We start from the raw sequence: 25,420 nt of genomic DNA on the forward strand, positions 1-25,420 counted from the left end.
ATCTCATCTGAATGATGGACCTTCTGAATATCTGCAGTATTGCCCTCGAGTGGAGTGTACTGGAAGAAGGCTTGAACCCACACCCTGGTAGGGGGTTGAAACTGATAGCAACGAACCAAAGGTGAACATATAAATGTGAATGAAATGTAATGATGGAATATACAGTTCCGATGAAAGGTCATTGACCTGAAACATTGGGCTGGGATTTCAGACCCACCAGGTTCAGAATCAGAGGTGGGTGGGAACTAAATATAGCCCCACCTACCAACCTTTTACTCATACATTGTTTGATAGCAAGGCTGGGAATTGATACCTTTCAAGTAAGCAATGAAAAGGCAGCTGGCGGGCCAGTCCCTAGGCTCCAAACCACCTCCAGCCATTTTTGTAGAGGTGGGATTTGGGTTTGTGTGTGTCGGGGGGCGGGGGAGGGGGGGGGGGAGGGGGGGGGATGACAGTGGGCTATGGTAGGCAGCAGGGCTACCAGACCGCACAAGGATCTGGGGAGGTGTCACAAGGAGCTGACACTATCCTAAAGAGCCTATTGAGACAAGTAAAGGAGGCTATCTGGGATTTTCCAGTTGGTCTTCAGATTCCCACAGCCAGCAGGAGTCAGTTTAGATGCCTGGAGGCAGCACTCCGGGCAGGCCTAGGGCCCTGGCTGGAGCAGCCACAGGCCACCCTGCAAAAGGATCCTCACCATACTGGTGGCCTGGCTTCAAAAGGCCATTTTTATTTATGGTAACCAGTTGGAGAGAGGGCGGTTCCAATTTGAAGGGCCCTCTTTCTTTCCCACCTTCCATCATAGCCTGCTGCTCCTTTCAATTTGCAAGGCCTCTGGTTGGCCCTCAAGCTTCAAGAGCCTGCCCACCACCCTTAATTGGCCAATAAGATGTTCTCCAGGGTAATTAAGGGAGTGCCTCCGTCAAAATAGGGTGTCTAATGACTCTTTCCCCCTGGGGGCGGGGTTCAGACCCAGAAATGGCTGCCACCTCTGTTTCCCACACCTGTTGGGGGAAATCCTGCTGTTTGACTCTGTTTCTCTCTCCACAGATGCTGCCAGATGTGCTGGGCAGTTTCAGCACTTTTGTTTCAGGTTTCAGTCATTTGGTATTATGCAGCAATTTATTCAGTCATTTGGTATTATGTGCTTTCAACCTACAGTGTTCTGCATACTATATAATTATGGCTGTTTAAAGATCACTTTGCTCGTTTCTTTTTAATGAGCATATCAACCTTTTGAGCATAAAACTACTCATTGGCAGACTAGCGCCCTATGATTAGCTCCACGGATAAGGCACGACTGCTGGAGAGATCAGGAAAGATAAAGCATAACAACTTAAAAGTGGGGTGAAGGATTTCCACACTCAGAATCAATCTCAAAAACCTGGTCTAAACCCACCCGTTACAACACTGACACAGGAAAATCTCACAATTGCAAATGCTATTTTGATCTGCCCCAGCTTCCTATCAACATAAATATTGATCCTCACCGTCTTCCATAAAGGCTGTCTTGCCCACAAAGACTTTGCCTTCCACCTCAATCTTGCCCGACCTAAAGTGGGGTCCACGGAACCCGTTTTCCTTGCACACTCTGGTCAGAATCTCAGTTGGTTTCATTGCGTCACGCCAGGCATTGTAACCCTCTCTGTAATTGTAAAAAAAAAAGATTCCGTTACAAACGAGAAGCAAACGATACCCGAGAAACAAACGATAATCTCTTCTGGCATCCTTACATCTCGTATTTGTACGGTAGTCCACAGGTAGCTCTGTATTTGCTGTAAAAGCGATTCTCCAGATCAATTTTAGTTGACCCAATCAAATCATCTGTTCCAACCAAATCAAAATCATAGATTGTTATCTTGAGCAGAGACTCCATTGGGAATGTAGCTTCCATCTCATAAGACCTGTCAGATGAAGGAAAGAATTACTGTACAAGAGGCATTCTTCTCCCAAAATAGTCAGAAGGTGAAAACTGAAGGATTTTTGGAACGTTTTGATGAGGCCAAGTTATACTTTGTGTTTGGCTTTTTGATATATTGAATTTTCAAGGATTCTGTCTCAAGGGGATTTAATTTGAGCAAACAGAATAATGGGATTGTGAATTTTTTACTGGACTGGAACAAATATTCATAGTGAGGAACTCATGGTTGTCAGCACAATTTTAGATGCAGCCTTGGAGTCAAATAAATGTAATTTTTTTTCCATCACATCACTGTGTGGTACAAGAAGGTACATTGGATTATAGAACTACATTGCTCTTGATACAGTCAAAATGTACTTTATACTCAGACATACTGATTTCATTTTTTAAAAAAAATATTTTTATTCTCTTCCTTTTTCACATTTTCTCCCACATTTGGACCCACCAACAATAAACAATAAGCAGTAACGACTATGTCAATCCCCACAATAAGCGATTTTCATTTCATTTTCATTTTCATATCAATAACACCAATCCCATCCTCCCACCAACCCCCAAACAACTGTCCGCATGTTCACATAAATAAATAACAAAAAGGAATCAGGAATCACCCATCGTCCCCATTAACACATACAGTCCCCCTCCCCCCAACCCTCCCAACCACCCCCACTAATGTTCGATGTTATCCAATTCTTGAAAGTGCATGATGTATAACGCCCATGAATTGTAGAACCCCTCCATCCTTCCCCTCAGTTCAAACTTAACCTTCTCAAGAGTCAAGAATTCCAACAGGTCCCCCCGCCATGCCAGGGCACAGGGTGGAGAGGTTGCTCTCCACCCCAACAGGATCCGCCTTCGTGCGATCAACGAGGTGAAGGCTACAACATCTGCCTCCGCACCCATTTCCAACCCTGGCTGGTCCGACACCCCAAATATGGCCTCCCGAGGCCCTGGGTCCAGTTTCACATGCACCACTTTAGAGATTACCCTAAAAACCTCCTTCCAGTAATCCTAATCCTCCAGCTTTGGTCAAGACCAAAACATGTGAACGTGATTTCTCCCATGAAAATAAGGGACGTCATTCTCCGACCCCCCGCCGGGTCGGAGAATCGCCGGGGGCTGGCGTGAATCCCGCTCCCGCTGGTTGCCGAAGTCTCCGGCACCGGAGATTCAGCGGGGGAGGGAATCGCGCCGCGCCGGTTGGCGGGCCCCCCTGCTCAATTCTCCGGCCTGGATGGGCCGCAGTCCCGCCGATAAATTGCCTGTCCCGCCGGCGTGGATTAAACCACCTTTTGAACGGCGGGACAAGGCGGCGTGGGCGGGCTCCGGGGTCCTGGGGGGGGGCGCGGGGCGATCTGGCCCCGGGGGGTGCCCCCACGGTGGCCTGGCCTGCGATCGGGGCCCACCGATCTGCGGGCGGGCCTGTACCATGGGGGCACCCTTTCCCTTCCGCCTCCGCCACGATCTCAACCATGGCGGAGGCGGAAGAGACTCCCTCCACTGCGCATGCGTGGGAAACTGTCAGCGGCCGCTGACGCTCCCGCGCATGCGCCGCCCGGGGATGTCATTTCCGCGCCAGCTGGCGGGGCAACAAAGGCCGTTTCCGCCAGCTGGCGGGGCGGAAATTCCTCCGGCGCCAGCCTAGCCCCTCACTGTTGGGCCTCGGCCCCCAAAGATGCGGAGCATTCCGCACCTTTGGGGTGGCGCGATGCCCGTCTAATTGGCGCCGTTTTGGGCGCCAGTCGGCGGACATCGCGCCGTTTCGGGAGAATTTCGCCCAAGGTTTGGACTGAAAGCTAATAAATGTTTCGATCATCTGATTTGAAGTTTCAAAAACCACAAGGACTTGAAGCCAACTGAGCTATGCAGACAAACATAGTGAAATTGACGACAAGATCAGAGAGCCTGAACTATCAATCAAACAATGTTTCCTCTGGGGAGCTGTCGGGGCTCTCAGCCAAGCCTCATTATATAGGCTTGGCTGAGAGCCCAGACTTCTATTAAAATAATAGAAAACCTGTTAATGCCGGTGAGGCATTGTTTGATTGACAACCCAGCAAAGAAGACCCCTCATTGGTGGACACTTTCTCTTGACCTGGGTGGGCTGAGCCAGGAATGTTCGTGACTCCCCTTAGTCGCTTGGAGGATGAAAATGTAGGCGTTCATCACAAATAACTGACTTTTGATTTCAGGTGCAGAGTCTACTTTTAAATAACTTTCAATTAACTTTGAAACCAAGGCATCGTTCAACAGCTTCTTATCTTTACTGATTGAAACAAATTTAGCATCACATTATCAACCTTTTGGATCAACAGGAATCTCAGTAGAGCCTGAAGTTGGTTAATGCATACATTTCTATGCATAAGGACAGGTAGATGTGAATGGCAGTGAAAAAGTGTCCTTCTAGCTGTACAAATGGTATCAGTTCTATGCCAGGGGATCCAATATGGGCCATAGCTTTTCACAGAGGTAGTAGTCCCTCTGCAAAGTTGGGGACATGCCCGCTTCTGTAGGGCTGGGAAGCCTTGATCTGATTTTACGGCTGTTAATTCCCTGAGGTCATGGTTTCTGCCTGTATCTGGGGGAACGACCCACTAGGAGCTGCCAGCCAATCAGGTGGCCAGCGGTTCGCTAGCTCCATTGGCGTCGGTGGCCACTGCCAGCACTGCAGCAATCCACCTTCCGGACCAGCAGCATGGAGGTCGGAATCAAAGGTGACTTGCGGCGGCTTTGTTGGGGCTGCTAAGGCAGGACCTGGTGAAGGGGGAGTGGCCTGAGGGAGAGCAGGTGTGGAGGGTGATCACATTGTTGGGAGGTGACCGTAATTGAGCACAGGATGCCTGAACAGGAAATCCCCAACCAAAATTACCATCAGGGTACCAGAACTTACCTGGCAGCCTTGACATGTGATGTGGACACATGTCCTCCACCTATGCTGCTGATAAAACCCTAACAGCGGCAGGAGGCGACACTTAAATGATCATTACCTGGACTCTTAAGGGATCAATTGGGCCAAGGGCAGGCGTGCCACCTAAACCCTGCCCGTCACAGGTAAAATACCAATGGAGGTAGTATGGTACACCACCCCCACCATCCCACCGAATTTCACCCCACCCCTGCTTGCCTGCATTCTAACCTGCTCCCAGTGAGGCATAACATTTCAGCTGTAGCGACAGCAGCAGCCGATAACCCTTCACATCCCCATTTTCACAATGTCAACTTGGGACCTAGAATCATAGAATTGCTACGGTGTAGAAGGAGGTCATTCGGCCCATCGAGTCTGCACCCACCCTCTGAAAGAGCACCCTACCTAGGCCCACTCCCATGCGCCATTCCTGTAACCCCACCTAACCGCCACACCTTTGGACTGCGGGAGGAAACTGGAGCACCCGGAGGAAACCCACGCAGACATGAGCAGATGTGCAAATTCCACAGACAGTCACCCGAGGCCGGAATGAACACAGGACCCTGGCGCTGTGTGACAGCAGTGCTAACCACTCTGCCACTGTGACTTGTAACATTAAATCTACTCAAGTGCGATTTAGCACTCAATGCTGAACTGAGCCTCTCGACTGAACCTTATCGGATTATTTATGAGATAGGAACATGTGACAGAGTAGATCAGACAATGACACACACACACAATCGTCATCTGACCTTCCAAACAGTGGATTAAGTTGCTTAGGGATATAATGGTCACGATCCTTAATCTCAGTCTTTCCAAGCTGCAGAACAATGTAAGGATCAGCCTTTCCATCGGGGTCAGCCGGGTATAGATTAGTTGCCTGAGACAGATTAAACAGGAAAAAAATAACGTGATTATATTGGGAGAAAGATTTACAAAGCGTATAACTTGGTAATGGTACCACCACGTGATGACTTCACTAACTGCAGCAGAAATGATGATTTGACACAAGAATGAGTGACCGGAGATCAATCAGATTCTGAAAGCGTGTTTGAACATATTTCACCGAGTTGATTAGGGATCTATGTTGGTGAAATGTCTCAGTCAGAATCTGTGGAGAAGGCAGAAGAGATAACGGTTCAGGTAGTGGACCCTTTCCCAGGGTCTGAGGCAGTAACTCATCTCTTCCCTCCGTCGACTCAGACTGATCGGCTAGGCGTATCCAAAATTTACTGATGTTTGTGTCAGATTGCCAGCATTTGTGTTTTTAAAAAAAATGTTTTTATTTAATTCTTCAGTTTCTGCGGCGTGCATATGGAAAGCTGGGGACTGAGGATGTATAAGGGCCGGAATTCTCTGGCCGTGTGCGAATCTCTTTTTCCGCTGGCAGTGCAACCCCGCCTGTGGGTTTCCCGGCAGTGTAGGGTGACTTCAGTGGAAAATCCCACTGACAAGTGGCGGGAAGAGAGAATCCCGCCCACCGAGAATCACGCGGCTGGGGAACGGGAGAATCCCACCCAAGACGTGAGGAATGAGACATCCGTGCTACCTACCGCTACAACGTAGACTCTGATTAAAACTTTGACAGGAGTGTTTGACGGCATTCCATGCATAATGTTGCATTGTCCATCCGCGTCATAATCATCGCCACACTTCCACATCCGGAATGAACCCTGAAAGGAGATCCAGAAAGATGACTGTTTATAATAGGGCAGAAATGGAATGCTAGTATGTAGAAGAAATAGCGCTCTCAAAGGCCCACCCTTTCCCCCTCCATTTTCCACTTTCCCAGTTGCTCCATCGCACCCTCACCTCCACCTGTGGCTCGCTCTCCACCAGCAAGTCCATTTTAAAATTTGAATATGTCCTTGGCCCGACAACCCTGTGAGAATTTGGGGAGTTCCTCCAACTTTATTCTCACATGTATCCTTTGAACTACCATGAGGGGCAGTGCCTTCAGCAGTCCTGGCTGCAAGCCCTGGAATTGCTCCGCTGAACCTCCTCTCTTTTAAAGATGTTCCTTATAAATGCTCCATTTTCTCTTTCCTCTCCCCTCGTCTCAACAGCTATAATCCACAGAAGAGGACAGAGGCCAATGCTGCATCGCTCCTGGGGCGGCGCGGTGGAGCGCTGATTAGCATTGCTGCCTCACCCGGGTTCGATCCCGGCCCCGGGTCACTATCTGTGTGGAGTTTGCACACTCTCCCCATGTCTGCATAGGACCCCCCCCCCCCCCCCCCCCCCCCCCGGGCACTCCCACAACCCAAAGATGTGCAGGGTAAGTGGATTGGCCACGCTAAATTGTCCATTAATTGGGGGAAATTGCATCGCTCCAAAGCACCATCATAAAGATTGGCACAGCAGCTGGGTTGGAGAGTAAGGTAGAGGAGACAGCATGAAGTGAAATGACCAGCATTGCAGAGTAGCAGCAGGTATTAGTGGCAAAGAGTGCCCAGGAGGCAGATGGCACGATTGTCTCCCAGTTTTGCTGTGGCATGAGATGCAAACTTCAGACAGTCCGGCAGAGAGAAGAAAGCTCCTTCCTTCGCAGCAGAAGTTACGTCGGTTATTGGGAAGCCTTTCACAGCATTTCACCATCGCGGCTGAAGATCGCTTCCAGCCTCTGTGCCGTCCCCTCCCAGGGCATCCTCTCCCTGAAGTCTATTTCGGAGAGTGTGTTCATCTCCAGGGCACTGTAGACAGGCCTGCACAATAAGCTCACAACCTGCACAGCTTTCACAAAGGTTCAAACTGTTTGCAAGTGCACTCTTGGTTCAAACCTGTGATCTGTCTTGGACAGATTGATGGAGCTTAACAAAATGTGTCTTTTGTAGAGTTAAACTGAACACCTGCAATCTGGTCTCCAACAGAAAATTAAATATGTAAATGAGTCGATGCACATGGAGATTTCTGATAACTTGCAATAGTAGAAAATTACAGCTCTCCTACAGAATAGTATTCAACGAGGGTAGATGATTTAAAAATGTACCATATAGCTAAACAATTTTATTTTTAACCAGAGATGCTACAGGGATGAGATTACCGTTGCGTGTGCAGAGCACAGGGCCAGTGCAAGCACTGGGCAAGCCAGGCAGTTGCCTGGAGCAACACATTTTTGCTTTTGCGACAAAATTCTGAATATTGATTCATGAAACTCAGGGGTGAGAATTTCCCCCCAGATGGTGGATTTCTGGCATTGCTTTCCGATCTTCAGACCAGAAAGACTGGCTTAAAACAAACCGGAACTGTAAGGTGTTGTGTTATGTACTCTGGGATAACACAGGCTGCAACTCGATGCAGCTTTGACCAAAAGATACTCCAGACTTTGGAGTAAGTTCAATGTGATTTAATGAACCATTAGCACCGTTCTCTATGAGTTCGACTCTCCTGCTAATCTTGCTATAGTAACTCAGTCTAACTAACCAGTCTGCTCTAAGCCACGTGGTGGGTGTGATGCTTCTGATCTGCCCCTGTCCTACTCTCTACGTGTCGCCTGTGGAAAGAGACAGAGCATGTGTGTCCTTATATATGGGTTGTGTAATGCCCCTTTGTGGTAGTGTCACCTCTGGGTGTCTTGACTGCCCATTGGTCGTGTCCTATTCTGTGTGTTCATTAGCTGTATGTCTGAATGTCATGACGCCTCTGGTGCTCCCTCTAGTGTTTACTTAGGCGTAGTGTATTTACATTAACCCCTTGTGTATATACAGTGATGCATATCACCACATAAGGTTTACCGACGGTTGCGGAGTAGGAATTGCTACGTCTGATCTTTGGGCAGCTTCCTGCTTTGACTGTGTGATACTATCTGCCCGTTCCCACTCTCAGCAACTGTCAGTTTCCTTTTTAAAATCTAAAATTAACTCATTTGAACTGACGGTTGCCGAGAGTGGGAACTGACAGCAAAACGGTGATTGGGGGCGCGGTGAGTGCAGGAAAAACAGAGGTCCTCATTGAATCATAGATTCCGTCTCTCCCGTGCTGACTGCATCAGCTGCTCCAATCTCATGCTCCCTCTCTCCCGATCTTATGCTCCTCCAGAGACCGAATCTATGTTGGAGGACCAGCAAGGGCAGGGGGGGAGGGGACCTGTCATCGGACAGTTATTCCAGCTGGTCCCACTGTCCACATGCAAGAGACTTTTGGCTGTGATGTCTGATTGGACAGTCTGATCCATTCGACATCCTTCATTAGACCGAAGATAAGAAGCAGAATAAAGGAAAGAGGAGACAAGAGGCAGGCTAAAGCCCAGAATGGGTTGGGAAGGGTGTGGGAATCTGTACCAGGCAGGAATGGTTGTAGTTACCACTGATGTATATATTAGGCGCTTTTTGGTAAGGCCCTGTACTACAGGTATGGGGGTAGTTCCCTGCCTGCTGGCTCCGCCCAGTAGGCGGAGTATAAATATGTGTGCTCCTCGTACAGCAGCCATTTCGCCAGCTGCTGTAGGAGGCCACACATCTTAGTGTAATAAAGCCTCGATTGCATCCAACTCTCGTCTTTGTATAATTGATCGTGCATCAGGGAGTTTGTACAGGGCTGGGGTTGGGCTGGAAGTCTCTGTTGGGCTGTTGCTCTAGGTGTGCAGGGCTCCCAGTGTCTGAGAGTGGAGCCCTGGCCAGAGGTTGTCAGGGCAACATTCCGAGACCCTTCTCTCAATTTGAGAGGGTTCTGTGCAGTCTTTTAAAGTCAGGACTATGATGGGCCTGGTGATATTGAAAATTGTAAGTGAGAGGCTACTCTCATTCCCACAGTGTAGCTGCAGCATAAAATTATAAATACAAAGGTTCATTCATATAAATGCACAATATGCATTTTGAAAGTTAATGACGGGAGGTTGGGGGCACAAGGCTATCTCAAATGCCTCATAATCTTGCACTAGTGCTGGCAGAGCCTGGGACAGGGCCTAGAATGGAGAATTGGAGATTTAATTCTACAAAACTACACAGTAATTATCTGACCTACTTTCGGCACTAACGAGACCGACTCCAAGCGGCAGCAGAGTCTCCTTAAATTGTCTGTCACATACCTTCAATAAAATAGATCAATGGTGACCTTTAGATTTCATGCAATACATACAGCATACTAGTCTTTGCATACTACTACTTTACTGTTATAAAACAGCACATCCCCCGTCTCAGAGAGAGTAATGCGAAGGCAGAGCTGATAATACTAAATATTAATCAGAAGGGTTTCCTGGTGGTTCGGTACTGGGGCAGCACGGTAGCACAGTGGTTAGCACTGTGGCTTCACAGGGCCAGGGTCTGAGGTTTGATTCCCGGCATGGGTTTGTGTGGAGTCTGCACGTTCTCCCTGTGTCTGCGTGGGTTTCCTCCGGGTGCTCCGGTTTCCTCCCACAAGTCCCGAAAGCCATGCTGTTAGGTAATTTGAACATTCTGCATTCTCCCTCCGTGTACCCGAACAGGCGCCTGAATGTGGCGACTAGGGGCTTTTCACAGTAACTTCATTGCAATGTAAGCCTACTTGTGACAATAAAGATCATTATCATTCTTATTATGTATTTGGAAGTCCAAGCTTTAATCTTTGAATTGAGCTGATTTCTGTTAGGGCACTACACTTTGCCCCTTCATGGGGACAAGGAGCTTGAAAGTTGGCACCACTAACAGGTGTGCTGTTTCCCAGCACCATCCCACCACCTGTTCATTTTCTCCAAAAGTGGGATGAGGGTGGAGTGCTGCCCACCCACAAGTGCCAATTGAGCTAAGTTAAAGGCCAATTATCAGAAGACCTGTTGGCTTGTAGGTCTCCGTGGCTGCCTGCAGGTGGCCTCACAGTGGGATGTTGGGATTTTTTGTGCTCCAGACAGGATGTGAGGCCACCCTGCCTGCCTTACGCTGAGAAAGGGGAAACCACCCCCCCCCCCCTCCCCTCCATAATCATGGGCCGACAGATGCAGCCATTTTACAATTCAAATTCGTTAAAGTTGCTGAGGGGGTGCTTTAAGATGGAGGCTCTCCCAGCCTCTCTTTGCAACGGCAGGTTTCAGCTCCTATGCTCCTGTTGGCCCTCCAGCATTCAAGAACCTGACTGCCATCTCTAAAGATGCAAAGTGCGCCACATGACCACTTGTTGGCCAATCATGGGAAGTCACTGCCAGGTGACTGTTTCCAACTGACTGCGAGGTTGGGACCCCCATTTGACCTCAATGTCAGCGTACCCACGTAAAACGCAAAATCCTGTCTCGAAATCCTGGACTTGTGAGGGGGGAAAACCCCTCAAATTTCCTGCTCCCATAGTCAACCAGTGATTCCGGATACACGGACATTGAGTGAGTACAGGATCAAGTTTGATTATGATGTTACTACGGTCTGATAGCTTGCTGACAGTCATAGTTCGGACATGGGGACGAGTCAAATGTGGAAAATAACGGACGGCTGCCAACACTTTGGGGACAGAAATCAAAGCCTTTGGGGGAAAAGAGACAAAACAATTTTCTGTCAACAAGGAGCAAAGACATACAACCTTGCTGTTATGACACGAGGGATTTGCAAATGGTCAGATGACTTGGACCTCAACATGAACAAAACTAGATTTTATTATTCTTCCTCCTTTCCCACGGTTTTTCATTTCTCTTCTGTTCCCGAAACGTGTTGCGTGAGTCGCAACACCATAAAAGCGAGCCTTGGCCTTGTAACAATAAATCAATCATATAATTTACAGTGCAGAAGGAGGCCATTCGGCCCATCAAGTCTGCACCGGTCCTTGGAAAGAGCACCTTACCGAAGCCCACACCTCCATCCTATCCCCGTAACTTAGTAACCTACCTAACCTTTCTCGACACTTACAGGCAATTTAGCATGGCCAATCCTCCTAACCTCCATATCTTTGGACTGTGGGAGGAAACCGGAGTACCCGGAGGAAACCCACGCAGATACAGGGAGAACGTGCAGACTCTGCACAAACAGTCACCCAAGCCAGGAATCGAACCCAGGACCCTGGAGCTGTGAAGCAACAGTGCAAACCACTGTGCTACCGTGCCGCCCAATAAAGAGTCAAACATACCTTAAATTTTCCAACTATTCTTTCATCATCAACACTGCCGTCATCTTCACTTGCTTTACCGCGAAAGAGATCAAATGTTTGTACCCAATCGCTGAATCGCTCAAATTCATCTTCTAGTTCTTTATCGTAGATCTTGCAGAAACAATTGACAATGCTGTAGTATTTGTTCCAGTGATGCAACTAAGCAATGCAACCTACACTTGGTAAGTAGACATTTTTACTCAAACTAGCTCTGGAATTTACTTAGAGATGAACATCAAATGATGGAGATTTAGGGACAGCATTTACAACAGAAAGATTCTACCCAATTTTCATTTTGCAACTTACAGTTATGACTGGGATACAATTTAAGATGATTTCAATGCTCATCAAATCAAGTTATTTTTACCCGGTGAAGCTGATTGATAAGACCACATTTGGAATAATGCATGCAACCTGGAGACCATTCCTGCAGAATGAATATAGATATAATTGCGACATTTTGGAGAAAAATTACACGGGTGATTCTGGAGCTTGAAGATCAGGTTATGGAGGACATATGGATCCATAATATAATTGCATTTACAGCACTGCATGTGGGTCAAGAGAAGGAGAACTGTTCCTTCCCAGCCCAACCAGCAAATCTCTTCACAGACTGGTCGATCAAAACTCCATCTGAGGAGTATGATCTCTGCCAACCAACCACTATCTCAATAATCTTCACCTGACGTTCCCAATCTCCATCACAACCCCCCCCAATTGATCTCCACCAGCACCCTCCAATCTCTACCCCACCGATTGCTGCCACCATGATCTCCAAAAAAAACCCTGATTTCCACCAACCCCATCATGTTCACAACCCCAGCTCCACTCCAAGATCTTCAACCCCTGATCTCCACCACTCGATCTTCACCATTTCCCCTCCCCCCCCCCCCCCCCCCCGATTTCCCTCTACCAATCACTTCCCCTTCAACCTCCACCATCCAATCTCCACCCCTTCGACACCTAGAGCCTTCCAACGTCCACCCTTCTGACCCCCACTCTGCCCCTCGATCCCCACCAAACTCCAGAATATCCACCTACCTATCGTCTGCCATCCCCCTCCTCACTCTTTATCTCCTCTCCCTAGCTGTCTCCTTGCATCACGGTTTCCAGCCCAGCAAGGGGCCACCCTGTCAATTAGGCTGGAAGTAATTTGAGAAATCTGCAGAAAAGTTAAGGACTTCTGGTCTTAACTTCAGCTCCTTCGAATTTTCAGCTCCAGCTCCCTGCCCCCATCTGCCTCCACCCAGCTTTCTCAGAGCTGAAATTAAAGTTGCTTGGGCCATAACAGTGTCACCCATGGAATGCAAATCCAAAAAGAAATGAATAATAGCAAATCACTGCGGATGCTGGAAAATGCTGGAAAATCTCAGCAGGTCTGGCAGCATCTGCAGGGAGAGAAAAGAGCTAATGTTTCGAGTCCGATGACTCTTTGCCAAAGCAAAGGAATGAATAATGTTGGGTTTGGAGTAAAACTCATATCTTAGGGGCTGGATTTTCCGATTTCCAGACTATGTCCGGAGGATCCGCGGCATTTTACGTGGTAAAGTTTGGTCCGGCCCCAGCACCGATCCTTCAACCGGTGAGGGGCTAGCAGCCATGCAACGTAAATGGCCACCACATGCCGACTGTGGCAATGGTGGATACAGTCCGCAGCCGCCACGCCGGGTCCCCGACCGCTGAGACCACACATTCCCCGCGCGGTCGGCAATTTGGCCCAAGGGGGGGGGGGGGGGGGGGGCGAGCATCGGGGGAGGGCATTCAGGTAACGCCCTGAGGCCATCTCAACGGCGTGCGGCCCGCCCCTTGCTGTTTTGGAAGGGGCGGAGTTTCCGAAAACAGGCGTCGCCCCCGATTCTGTTGTAAAAAGGGATTCTCCGCCCGATCGCCGATTACGAAATCGGAGAATCCCGTCCTAGATTTTTGAAGACATTTCATTGAACAGAGGGGATTTTACTTTGTAAATTTAACATGTGGTTCATCTACTCCCTCAGGAAATTGAATGGGTGAGATGTCGCCATACTGGGACCAATTGGATACGTTTTTAAGAATAGGAAGAATAGATGTGTTTCTATAATGAACAATATGGGGTATGCCCTTTTGGAGTCTACCTCCAGAGTTGCTAGCCTAGGATTTAGCATTTTCTCCTTTTCGACAATTATAACTCTCTTTCGTTTCTCATTGTCTTCACCGCCATGTGCTCCCCGGACTAGAAAAAAAATAACAAGATTAAATAAGCACCATATATGTACATAACCACATTGTGCGCCAGGAAATGTTAAGTCAAGAAATAAAAAACAACATTTCGTTCTTGGGTTTCCAAAAAACTAAATCTCAGTAATTATAAATATTATAAATACATGTGATGTTTAGCATCAGCAATAATTATCTAGCATTTGAAGTAACCTATTTCTCCCTTGCTACACAATTTTTATGATGTTCACTTAAATGCACGGCAAATATTCCCTTTGTGCATGACCTGTAATAAATGCTTCAGTAGAAGAGGTTTAAATGATTTTGCTCCAAATTATCCACAGAGAAAGTTTTCGCCCTTTTTCTACTTTGAAATCCTTTGTATAATCGAGCAAAATCTGAAGGCTATGGGGGAAAGAGCAGTCATGTGTGAGTAATTAGGTAACTCTTTCACCGACAGGATGGGCAGAATGACCTACTTCTGTGCTACATCAACAAACTGTTCAAACTTTAATCAATTTGCGAATTACTCGGAACGGGCCCATCAGGTGACAATGGAGTCAGCGGAGCCCTGACGACCGAAATGGCGCAACTTCATAAAATTACCCCAAATAAAATCAACAAGGCGCATCAATGATGTGTGTATTGCAGTTCACTCAAGGGGTCTGGGTTGCTGTGACACATGCACTTTGTATGTAATCTGGAGCTGAATGGTACTGCCTGCCATTGGCGCCTGTTGGAAGAATTTGCTACTGGCGGATGGATGCGCACCTCCTCAGGTGCATCACTATCGAGTAAGAAACTTTATAGCAACAGTTGGATACGTTGTTGGCTCGTTCACTAATATGACTGACAGCATGTTAAATATTTTGTAACTATTACCTCTACCTTTGGACCAAAGGCTTTGAGCATTTATTTTATGCATCTAAATGTCAGATATTATAGGATAAATGTTATGAGGCTCTGCGGCCGGTGTAGGTTGGGGTACGAAGGCAATTGTGGTCCCCTTTTGGGGCATTTCCACTTTTCTGTGAAAACAAATGACCAGAAAACTGTGTACAGCAAATCAGGAATGTTGCCCTCTACGGCCAATTTTTTGGTCAACATTCCTTTCTACCAGAGATATAAGGCCTTCATATTTATTAAATTATATAATCATTTGTTATGCCCTTTTAGCTGTATAAATCTATCATTGGGCATCCGGCTTTCTAATACCTCTAGATGGTGAAACAGCAGATTATATTTAGGAAAGTGTTTAAGCTTGTCAACTTCTCTGCCCTTTTTTTGTTATGATATCAGGGATTTTGGGCGTTCAGTTGGAGCCGTGCCGTTGGTGGCCATCTTTGGAGTGTCTGACTTGCCAGGGCTGCAGACAGGGTCGACGCCGGGTGTCTTAGCCTTTGCCTCGCTAATAGCCCGCAGGCGAGTTCAGTTTGGTTGGAGATCCCCGATGCAACCTCAATCCTTGGCTTGGTTGGGGAATTTGATGGAATTTCTACACATGGAGAAGATTAAGTATACTTTGAGGGGGTCGATGGAAAGTTTCTACTTGAGTGGAGTTAGTTACCATCAGCAGTTGGGGGAGGGGACAGGGTTCATCTTCTTAGTTGGGTTAAGGGTTTGCTAAGGTCTTGTTTTCTTTATGGAGGGGGAAGGAGGTCGGAGTTCGGGATGGGTTAAGGATAGGATGGGATTGGGATTGTATTGTTGGTGGGTTTGTTTGTTGTAATGAAAACTTTGCTTGAATAAAATATTTTTTTTAATGGATAGGTGTCTAACAATTAGACATTTTCCTCTGTAAGTGCTCACTTACCACTTTCACGTCCTTCAGCATGCAGACTGATACTTAAATCTCTCGATTTAGCCTTATCAGAAAGACAAAATTAAAATGAGTAGGTAGGCAACTTATTAATGTTACAGTGACATGTTGGGTGAATATGGCAGTTCTAAGAGATCAGGAGCGGTAGCATTGGGTGATTTCTCTTAACCTAATTCCCAGATGTGGGAATCTAGATTCACACCGCTCCATTTATTTCAATGCTTGCTGCTTGTGAGATCAGTACATAGAACCATAGAATTGCTGCAGTGCAGAAGAAGGTCATCCGGCCTATCGAGTCTGCACCGACCCGACCCTCTGAATGAGCACCCCCACCTCGGCCCACTCCCTTGCCCCATCCCTGTAACCCCACCTAACCTACACATCTTTGGACTGTGGAGCACACGGAGGAAACCCACACAGACATGGGGAGAAAGTGCAAACTCCACACAGTCACCCGAGGATGGAATTGAACCCGGGCAACTTTGTTAAATGATAATATGTTGAAAATCATTCATCCAAGTCTTAATTGGCTTTGGAGCATGTGTTGGTCACTGCTTATAGCAATAAAGTGCTTGGGGGATCTGTAGCAATGGTAATGGAATCAATGGGAGCAACTGATGAATCGCCTATCGGTGGTGAAGACTTTTACCAGAGATAAATAGGCCCCAGGTTCTGTCGCAATTTGTAAACGTGTTCATAAAGAATCAAATAAATAGAATTGTGTTGTGATATACGCCTGGGAGTACTAGCGTTGAATTGTGTAACATAGGCTCATTAAAGGCAAGCACCTAACTCAGTTGGCTGGGCAGCTAGTTCATGATGCAGAGCGAAGCCAACAATAGCGGGGGTTCAATTTCCGTACCGCCTGAAGTTATTTCTGAAGGCCCTGCCTTCTCAATCTTGCCCCTCACCTGAGGTGTGATGATCTTCAGATTAAATCACCACCAGTCAGCTCTCCCCCTCCCTTCAAAGTGGAGTAAGAAGTCTTACAACACCAGGTTAAAGTCCAACAGGTTTGTTCAAACACTAACTTTCGGAGCACTGCTCCTTCCTCAAAGCCTACAGACATCTGGTATTATGGTGACTTTACTAAAGACAAGCATCTGATCGGCATTTGTTGCAACTGAGTTGATGTTAAAGTAACTAAAGGAAAGCGAACATGAAAGTTGTCCTACACCTGACATTGGGGTCAGTTGTGACACCTCCATCACTCCCTTAATGCTGAAGTCAATTGCACTTATCAACAGTTGGATTGAGACTATGGTCGCGGTTTTCCAGCCCCATTGCGGCGGGACTCGTCGTGTGAGATTTGATGCCCCAGCCAAAATTTGAATGGCCTTCGGCGGGACTGGATAATCCTGGTAGTGGGCGAGGCCAGAAGTCCCATCCTATAGCTCTGCTGATCATCGGGTAAATTCACTGACCCGTTAGGGGGACCTATTAAAATTCTGCTTGCCTTCTGTTCAAATCAAATGAAAGTAATGGATTGTTCTTCTGAACTCAAACGTTACCGGCAGAACAATATGCATTAAGTCACTATGTTAATTATGACGGAGCCCAAAAAGGAAACACAAAACTCACAGGTGTGAGTTACTACTCAAGTTACCTCTTTCGGCAATTGTGGGAGGAAACCGGAGCACCCGGAGGAAACCTACGCAGACACAGGGAGAACATGCAGACTCCGCACAGACAGTGACCCAAGCCGGGAATCGAACCTGGGACCCTGGCGCTCAGAAGCTACAGTGCTAACCTTTGTGCTGCCCTATTTTCCCAGTGCCGGGGAACTAATGGTCTCCCCAGCAAGGCCTCGACTGGGCGACATTTAATGCTGGTCCACTGGTCATTGGAGACCCCCGGGTGATCGTGCTCTGTGCAGGGTGGTACCCTGGCACTCCCACTCGCACCTAGGTACCTTGGCACTTCCACCCGGGTAGGGCCACCCTGGCAGACCAAGGGACCCTGGTGGCACTTCCAGGCTATTAGGGGCAGTGCCAGGATCCCAGACTGGCAGTGCCAAGATGCCCGGGTACCTGTCCCAAGGGTTCGGCCGGGGGTGCCTTGCCCTTAAAAGATGTGGCTCGAGGACCCCGGAAGAGATACGTTGGGTGCAGTTGGGGATTTGGAGTGGTTGCTGAGGGGGGTCGAAGGATTGGGGCTGCCTTTAGAAATAACGGCTGGTGTCGCCAGTGCAGGAAATTACTTAAGTGCGTTCTCGACGGTGCGTCCCTCACTGAGGCGGAACAAAACTGGCAATTGATTGGTGGGGTGTTTCTCAGCGGAAACACCACACTGAACACGCTCAAAAGCGGAATCTGTTTTTTCCTGTTGAATCGCACCCTTTGGGCGGGATTCTCCGACCCCCGGGGTCGGAGAATCCACAGGGGGCGGTGCGAATCCCGCCCCGCCGCCAGCTGCCGTATTCTCCGGCGACAATTTTTGGCCGTGGGAGGGATTCCCGCCACGCCGGTCTCGGGCTGTTGGCAGCGGCCCCCCTTGACAATTCTCCGGGCCCCGATGGGCCGAGCGGCCGTCCATTTTTGGCCAGTCCCGCCGGCGTGAATCACTCAACTCGCGTACCAGCGGGACGTGGCAGGTAAGTCGCCAGGGGCGGTCCTCGGGGGGGGGGGGGTGCTGAGGGGATCCGACCCCGGGGGGGGGCACCGAGGCCTGACCCGCGACCTGGCCCGCGATCGGGGCCCACCGATCTGCGGGACAGCTTGTTGCGTGGGGGCACTTCTTCCTTCCATGCCGGGCCCTTGTAGGGCCGGCGCGGTAAGAGAATCCCCCCGCGCATGCGCCACAATACACCGGCCGGTCTGCGCATGCGCGGAACCACGGTGGCCGTCTCGCGCATGTGCGAGATCACGCCGGCCCTTCGGCGCCGGCTGGAGCGGCGCCAACCCCTCCAGTGTCCACCTAGCCCCTGAAAATGCGGAGAATTCCGCACTTTCGGGGGCTGTTGACGCCGGAGTGGTTGGCGCCGGTTCTCCCCCCGGCGTGGGGACTTAATCCCCAGAAGAGAGAATCCCGGCCATTGTCTTTGTTTCCAAAATCCTGTGCAGTTTCTTCAACTTTCCATTCCGCATATGTAGTTCATCTTTATCACAGACATTAGCAATGAAATCAATGAAGTACAATCATTCTTATTGATCAGTGATAGCATTTCAATAAATGGTATAATTTCATGAGGAGCACATTTTAAACAAGCATTATAAAATGAACATGCATAAATATTCCCTACATTGTGGGCTTTTCTCACAGAAGCGTCGTACTTTGACCACCAGTCTATAACATTCTCGCTGTCGGTAGCGACAGAAGATTTCCTCCTTGAAGTGAACTTCCGCGACAACCTCCGCTTCTGAAATAAAGCAAAGCCAATGGGTAGTGGTTTCAATGAATACAAAATAAAACTTGGAACACACCTTTTCACTGGTCCTATGAGGGGTGGTCCATATGTCCCAGGACGGCAGCAAGGGGGCAACCTTTGGATTTAGTGGCAGCACTCTCACTTCCTGAATAAAGGAATTTCTTCCCTCAGAGGGTGGTCAATCTTTGAATCCTCTACCCCATTGGGCCCCAGAGGCTGAGTCATTGAGCATGTTCAAGACAGAGATTGATAGATTTCTGGACATTAAGACATCAAGGGGACATGGGGACAGGGTGGGAAAATGGCACTGAGATAGAAGATCAGTCATGAACTAGATAAATAGTAATGCAGACTTGAGGGGCCGAATGGCCTACTTCTACCCCCATTTCCTATGTTCCAATGAATCAGGAGGTGCACTGTTTTTTTTTAATTTAAAGGACCCAATTATTTTTTTTCCCAATTAAGGGGCAATTTAGCGTGGCCTATCCACCTAACCTGCACATCTTTGGGTTGCGGGGGTGAAACCCATGCAGACACGGGGAGAATGTGCAAACTCCACACGGATAGTGACCCGGGGCCGGGATTCGAATCCGAGGAGCTGCACTGTTGGAACCTCACTCCGCACAATCCCGGAGTTCCAACTCTGAATTTTGGATGGACATCCCGCAGGGTACTTGTGTTCGTTGGATGTGGGGGTCAACTAATAGGTTGTGGAAGATCAAAAAATCCTCCCACCATTCAGAACTAATCACCCTGTCAGCTGACATGAAGTTGATAATGGGCATGGAGGGCACGTTCACATTATGGTCTCTCTGGCTGACAACCTGCACATCGGTCCACTGCTTCGCGCTATTCTCCAAGTGAACATTGCCCAGATACAACAACAGCCTTAGCAAGCATAAACTAAGCATACGCAACATTGAGTTAAAACAATAGCAGCCAAGAATGGTGCCAAAACTATCCATTACCTTGAGTTCATTTAAACAGAGGTGAATGGCTAGTTAAATGCGTTCAGCAACTTTGTGGACTTAGCTATCGTGTAGGCACAGAATAACACAACCTAGTGTAAAATCTTGAGAAGTTATTACGCTAATCATTTATGAAATATCATTTCTAAATGTTGAGAAATAATTTCTTGTACAAGTAATTTTCAGTACATTTGTAAGTTTTGTCCTCCTGTTTGACAATTTGTCTTTCCTCCTCCCATTTGCCTTATTAGATGCAATGAGAGATGCAATGGGCTGAGGTGGGGGGAGGAGTTTCCCAATCATCTCACCAATTTTGTATTTGAACTAACATTGTTGTAATATGCGGCGGGATTCTCTGAAAATGGGGCTACGTCCCCACGCCGGCGGGAACACAGGCGCCGACCACTTCAGCGTCAACAGCCCCCCCCCCCGAAAGTGAGGAATTTTCCAATTTCTCGGGGGCTAGGTTGACGCCGGAGTGGTCGGCGCCGCTCCAGCCGCTGACGAAGGGCCGGCACGAGTTTGCGCATGAGCGGACCGACCGGCGTATTTCCGCGCATGCGCGGGGGTTTCCTTCTCAGCGCCAGCCCCCGGGCAATATGGCGGAGCCCTACAGGGGACCGGCGCAGAAGAAAGAAGGCTCCCCACGGGACCAGCCCACCGGCAGATCAGTAGGCCCCGATCGCGGGCCAGGCCACCGTGGGGGCACCCCCCCGGGGTCGGATCCACCCCCCTCCCCGGACCGCCCCCGCACACTTACCTGCCAGGTCCCGCCATGCGTGAGGTGAGTAATTCACGCCGGCAGGACAGGGCAAAACATCACGGCCACACGGCCCACCGGGGCCCGGAGAATCGCCGGGGGGGGCCGCTGTAAACGGCCCCCGACCGGCGTGGCAGGAATCCCACAGGACCCCGAAAAATGGCGCCAGAGAATAGGGCGGCCCCGTCAGGGCGGGATTCACTCCTCCCCCAGGGATTCTCCGACATGGCGCATGGTCGGAGAATCCCGGCCATGGTGTCAGCTGTAGCATCTCAATTATGAAGAGTCTGACACTTGTATATTTAAATATGAACCATTTATTGTTAATCTTTAAATATTTACAGATCTCAGTTAATGGCATGTATGGAGCTTCTGTCTCTACGCTGACTTTGCTCTGAGTCTAATACCATGTGTCTCTATACATCATACCATCAGCAATGCTATTCCAGTCTCACATTAACTCTTGCTCTGCCGAGCATCGTTTCATTACAGTGGCATGTGGGCACAGAATACAACAGCCCCCTTTCTTCTCAATAGAAAACCTTTGTCCCTTCCAATGGAGTATAACTATTTGCAATACAATGTTTGTTATCCCTTTCTCCAAGAATGCTACATTTTCTTGTAGTTACAGCTTTAAATGTCATTGCCCCTTTAAGGCTATAAGTGCAGTAACCAATTTTTCCCACTCAGATTGCCTGCTCTGTCCGTTTCTGCTCTGAGTTTTTTGTGTGCTCTACCGACTTCCTGCGACATCCAGTCGTGACTGGTGGGGGACAATTAAACAACTCACGGGAGAAGGAGGTTCAAACTGGCCAATCACAGCCCCATCAGTATATTTTCAATCATCCTCAAAATGTGAGTTACCAACAGTGCTATCAAATAGCACCTACTCAGCAATGATCTGTTCACTGACACTCCGTTTGGACTCTGCCAGGGCCATTCAGCTCCTGACCTCTTTACTGCCCTAGCCCAAACATGAAATGAAGAGCTGAACTCTAGAGGTGAGGTGGGAGTGATGTCCCTTGACATCAGGGCAGCATTTAACCAAGTGTGGCATTGGGGGACCCCAGCAAAACTGGAGCCTTTGGGAATCGGGGTGGGGGGAACTCTCCTCCGGTTGGAATTATACCGAGCAGAAAAGAAAGTATTTGTGGCTGTTGGAGGTTAATCATTTCAGTCCCAGTACATCACTGCAGGAGGCCCTCAGGGTAGTGTCCTAGGCCCAACCATCTTCAACAACTTAATCAATGAACGACCCTCCATCGTAAGAAGTGGGGATGGTCGCTGATGATTGCACAATGTTCAGCACCATTCACAACTCCTCAGATATTGAACAGTCTGTGCCCATATCCGGTAAGACTTAGATGATACTCGGGCTTGGGCTGATAAGTGGCAAGTAACATTCACGCCACACAATAACCAGCTTCAACAGGAGAGAATCCAACCATCTCCCCTTGAGATTCAATGGCATTACCATTGCTGAACCCCACTACCGACATCCTGGGGGTTATCATTGACCAGAAACTCAACTGGACCAGCAATATAAATACTGTGCTACCAGAGCAGGTCAGAAGTTGTGAATTCTGTGGATGGTAACTCACCTCCTGGAGTGTTATGGTATATTCCCCACTTGCCTGGATGCAGATGCAGCTCCAACAACACTCAAGAAGCTTGATGCCATCCAGGACAAAGCAGCCACGCGTGATTGCCAACCCATCGGCCACCTTCAGTATTCGCTTCCTTCCCCCGCTGGCTCACAGTGGCAGCCGTGTGTACCATCTACAAGTTGCACTGCAGCAACTCACCAAGGTTCCTTAGACAACACCTTCCAAACTCACGACCCACTACCATCTAGAAGGACAAGCACAGCAGATACATGGGAACGCCATTCCCTGCATGCTCCACTTTAAGCCACACACCATCCTGACTTGTAAATATATCGCCCCGTCACTGTCATTGGGTCAATATCCTGGAACTCCCTCTGTAATAGCACAGTGTGGGTGTACCTACACACCATGGACTGCAGTCGTTCAAGTAGGCAACTCACCAGCACCTTCTCAAGGGCAATTATGGATGGCCTAGCCAGCAGCGCCCACATGCTGTGAAAGAATTTAAAAGGCTGCGTGAGGTCAACTGCATTACACTGCTGCATATATCATTATACAGTATTCAATCAAGTTCAACATTCTAACAGAGGATGTAATGTAAATTAGAGAGGTGCATGGGCAAGAAAACCTTACCAATGATTTTTTGAAAGCTCTTTCTGCCATTGGTTCAGCTGGTGTTTCGGGCCTGATGTTTATATGGACTTCATCTTCCCGCCTCTGTAGTGTAGCACCAGAGCCATCTGTAGATGCATTTTGAAAAGAAATCCATAATTAATAGAAAGTTGAATTTGGACTTATGCTGGAATATTGCTATACATTTCAACACATCTCCGGTTCATTGTCGAGTTTGCTTTTCTAGCGATTCAGCGTTTAGTTTCTCCTCACTTTGACTTTCCCCAGTCTGAATCCAACAAATTTGTACATGAGTTCTTGGGCGGAATTTCCCGGTCCCGCCCAACCCAAGACCGAAAATTCCCGCCCGAGTTCAACGGGCCTTTCAATGGTCCGTCAAATTGTCCGGCCCTCCCGCGATGATTCCTGCGGCGGGCAGGAGCGGACACCTGCCCCGTAGAGTGTCTCAGCTGCCCACACTGAGGTATTCGGGCAAAAGAGATGGGTTTAACTGCCTTTTACATGGTCCACATTCTTGTCCCTGTTTTGTTTCTGACTCATGACGCAAGTTTATAACCTCCTCAGAGTGGAAATGAGCAACGGATTGCCATTCCGTACCAACTTAAGCTTGCGCTTAAGATGGCAAGCTCTAAGCTACTGGGCAACATAAAGACTGACTGTAAAAGTCTCAACAGGTACGTGGAGAGAAAAAGATTGGTGAAGACAAATGTCGGTCCCTTACAATCAGAAACAGGGGAAATTATGATGGGGAACAAAAAAATGACTGAGCAACTAAATACATACTTGTCTTCACAAAGGAGGACACAAAGAACATACTGGAAATGTTGGAGAACACAGGATTTGGTTCTGTCTTCACAAAGGAGAACACAAAGAACATACTGGAAATGTCAGGGAACACAGGGTTTAGTGACAGAGAGGGACTGAAGGAAATCAGTATTAGTAGAGAAATGTGTTGGGGAAATTGATGGGATTGAAGGCCGATAAAGCCCTAGGACCTGATTGATGCACGATCAATTGCACAAAGACTAAGGTTGGGTACAACTGTGGCTTTATTGCAGTCAGATGCGTGGCCTCCTGCTGCAGCTGGCGAAATGGCAGCTGAATGGAGGACACGCATATTTATGCTCCTCCTACTGGGCAGAGCCAGCCAGCAGGGGCTACTGGGATCCAGTAGTGCAGGTCCTACCTTACATCCCCTAATACAGGTTCTTTGGCAGGTGGTTCACCACGCTGATAGTCTACATCCCAGAGTACTGAAGGAAGTGGCCCTACAAATAGTGGATGTATTGGTGGTCATCTTCCAAGATTCTATAGATTCTGGAACAGTTTCTACAGATTGAGGGTAGCTAATGTAACTCCACTATTTAAAAAAGGAGGCAAAGAGAAAACAATGAATTATAGACCAGTCAGCCAGATGTCAGTAGTGGGGGAAATTCTAGAGTCCATTATCTAAGATTTTACAGCAGAGCAGTTGGAAAATAGTGGGAGAATAATGGACAGAGTCAGCATGGATTTATGAAGGGGAAGTCATGCTTGGCAAATCTACTGGAATTCGTCGAGAAAGTCACTGGTAGAGTTGATGAGGGGGAGCCAGTGGATGTGGTTTATTTGGACTTTCAGAAGGCTTCAGACAAAGTCTTACATAAGAGGTTAGCATGTAAAATGAAAATGCTTGGGATTGGGGCTAGTGTATTGAGGTGGATAGAAAACTGGTTGGCAGATATTACACAAAGAGTAGGAATAAATGACCAGTGGGATACCGCAGTGATTGGTGCTAGGGTCTCAGCCATTCACAAGATATATTAATGATTTAGATGAGGGAACTAACTGAAATATCTCCAAATTTGCAGATGACATTAAGCTGGGTGGGAGGGTGAGCTGTGAGGAGGATGCAGAGATGGACTCTGATTCTGACACCAATGTGGGGGGGTGGGGGGGGGTCGGTCCATTGCTTTCGGAACAGTGCCCACCAACACCCAGAGTCGATCCCAATTTTGCAATTCTCTGCCGCATCGTGGACCTCGATACTGGTGTCGGTTGACGGAGTTTCAAGCCCTTAATCTCTCAAACAGAGAATCTCACCCGTAGAGTGTAGCCCATTGGCTGCACTGTAAGCTTTACCCACCATATAAAATCCGGCGGTCCCACGACATCACCCCTCCCCCAGGGACCCCCACCCCCCCCCACCTGCCAAAGAATATGGGAC

General features: G+C 48.3%; 1 protein-coding gene and 1 long non-coding RNA gene across 2 annotated transcripts in view; one reads left to right on the forward strand and one right to left on the reverse strand.

Annotated features, from left to right (window-relative positions):
• Positions 1 to 25,420, reverse strand: part of fer1l6 (fer-1 like family member 6) — a 203,395-nt gene that overhangs the window by 41,787 nt on the left and 136,188 nt on the right. Inside the window, exons 26-34 of the mRNA XM_072467070.1 lie at positions 23,215 to 23,321; positions 19,121 to 19,237; positions 15,874 to 15,925; positions 13,979 to 14,076; positions 11,847 to 11,978; positions 6,380 to 6,499; positions 5,579 to 5,706; positions 1,734 to 1,904; positions 1,491 to 1,645 (exon numbers count right to left, since the gene is read on the reverse strand). Coding sequence (XP_072323171.1) covers positions 1,491 to 1,645; positions 1,734 to 1,904; positions 5,579 to 5,706; positions 6,380 to 6,499; positions 11,847 to 11,978; positions 13,979 to 14,076; positions 15,874 to 15,925; positions 19,121 to 19,237; positions 23,215 to 23,321 — 1,080 coding nt within the window. The remainder of the gene's footprint in view (positions 1 to 1,490; positions 1,646 to 1,733; positions 1,905 to 5,578; positions 5,707 to 6,379; positions 6,500 to 11,846; positions 11,979 to 13,978; positions 14,077 to 15,873; positions 15,926 to 19,120; positions 19,238 to 23,214; positions 23,322 to 25,420) is intronic.
• LOC140385189 (uncharacterized) overlaps positions 1 to 25,420 on the forward strand; it is a 46,943-nt gene that overhangs the window by 20,510 nt on the left and 1,013 nt on the right. The gene's annotated exons all lie outside the window — the stretch shown is intronic.

This window comes from Scyliorhinus torazame, chromosome 11 (genome assembly GCF_047496885.1).
Source record: "Scyliorhinus torazame isolate Kashiwa2021f chromosome 11, sScyTor2.1, whole genome shotgun sequence".
NCBI classification, from domain to species: Eukaryota; Metazoa; Chordata; class Chondrichthyes; order Carcharhiniformes; family Scyliorhinidae; genus Scyliorhinus; species Scyliorhinus torazame.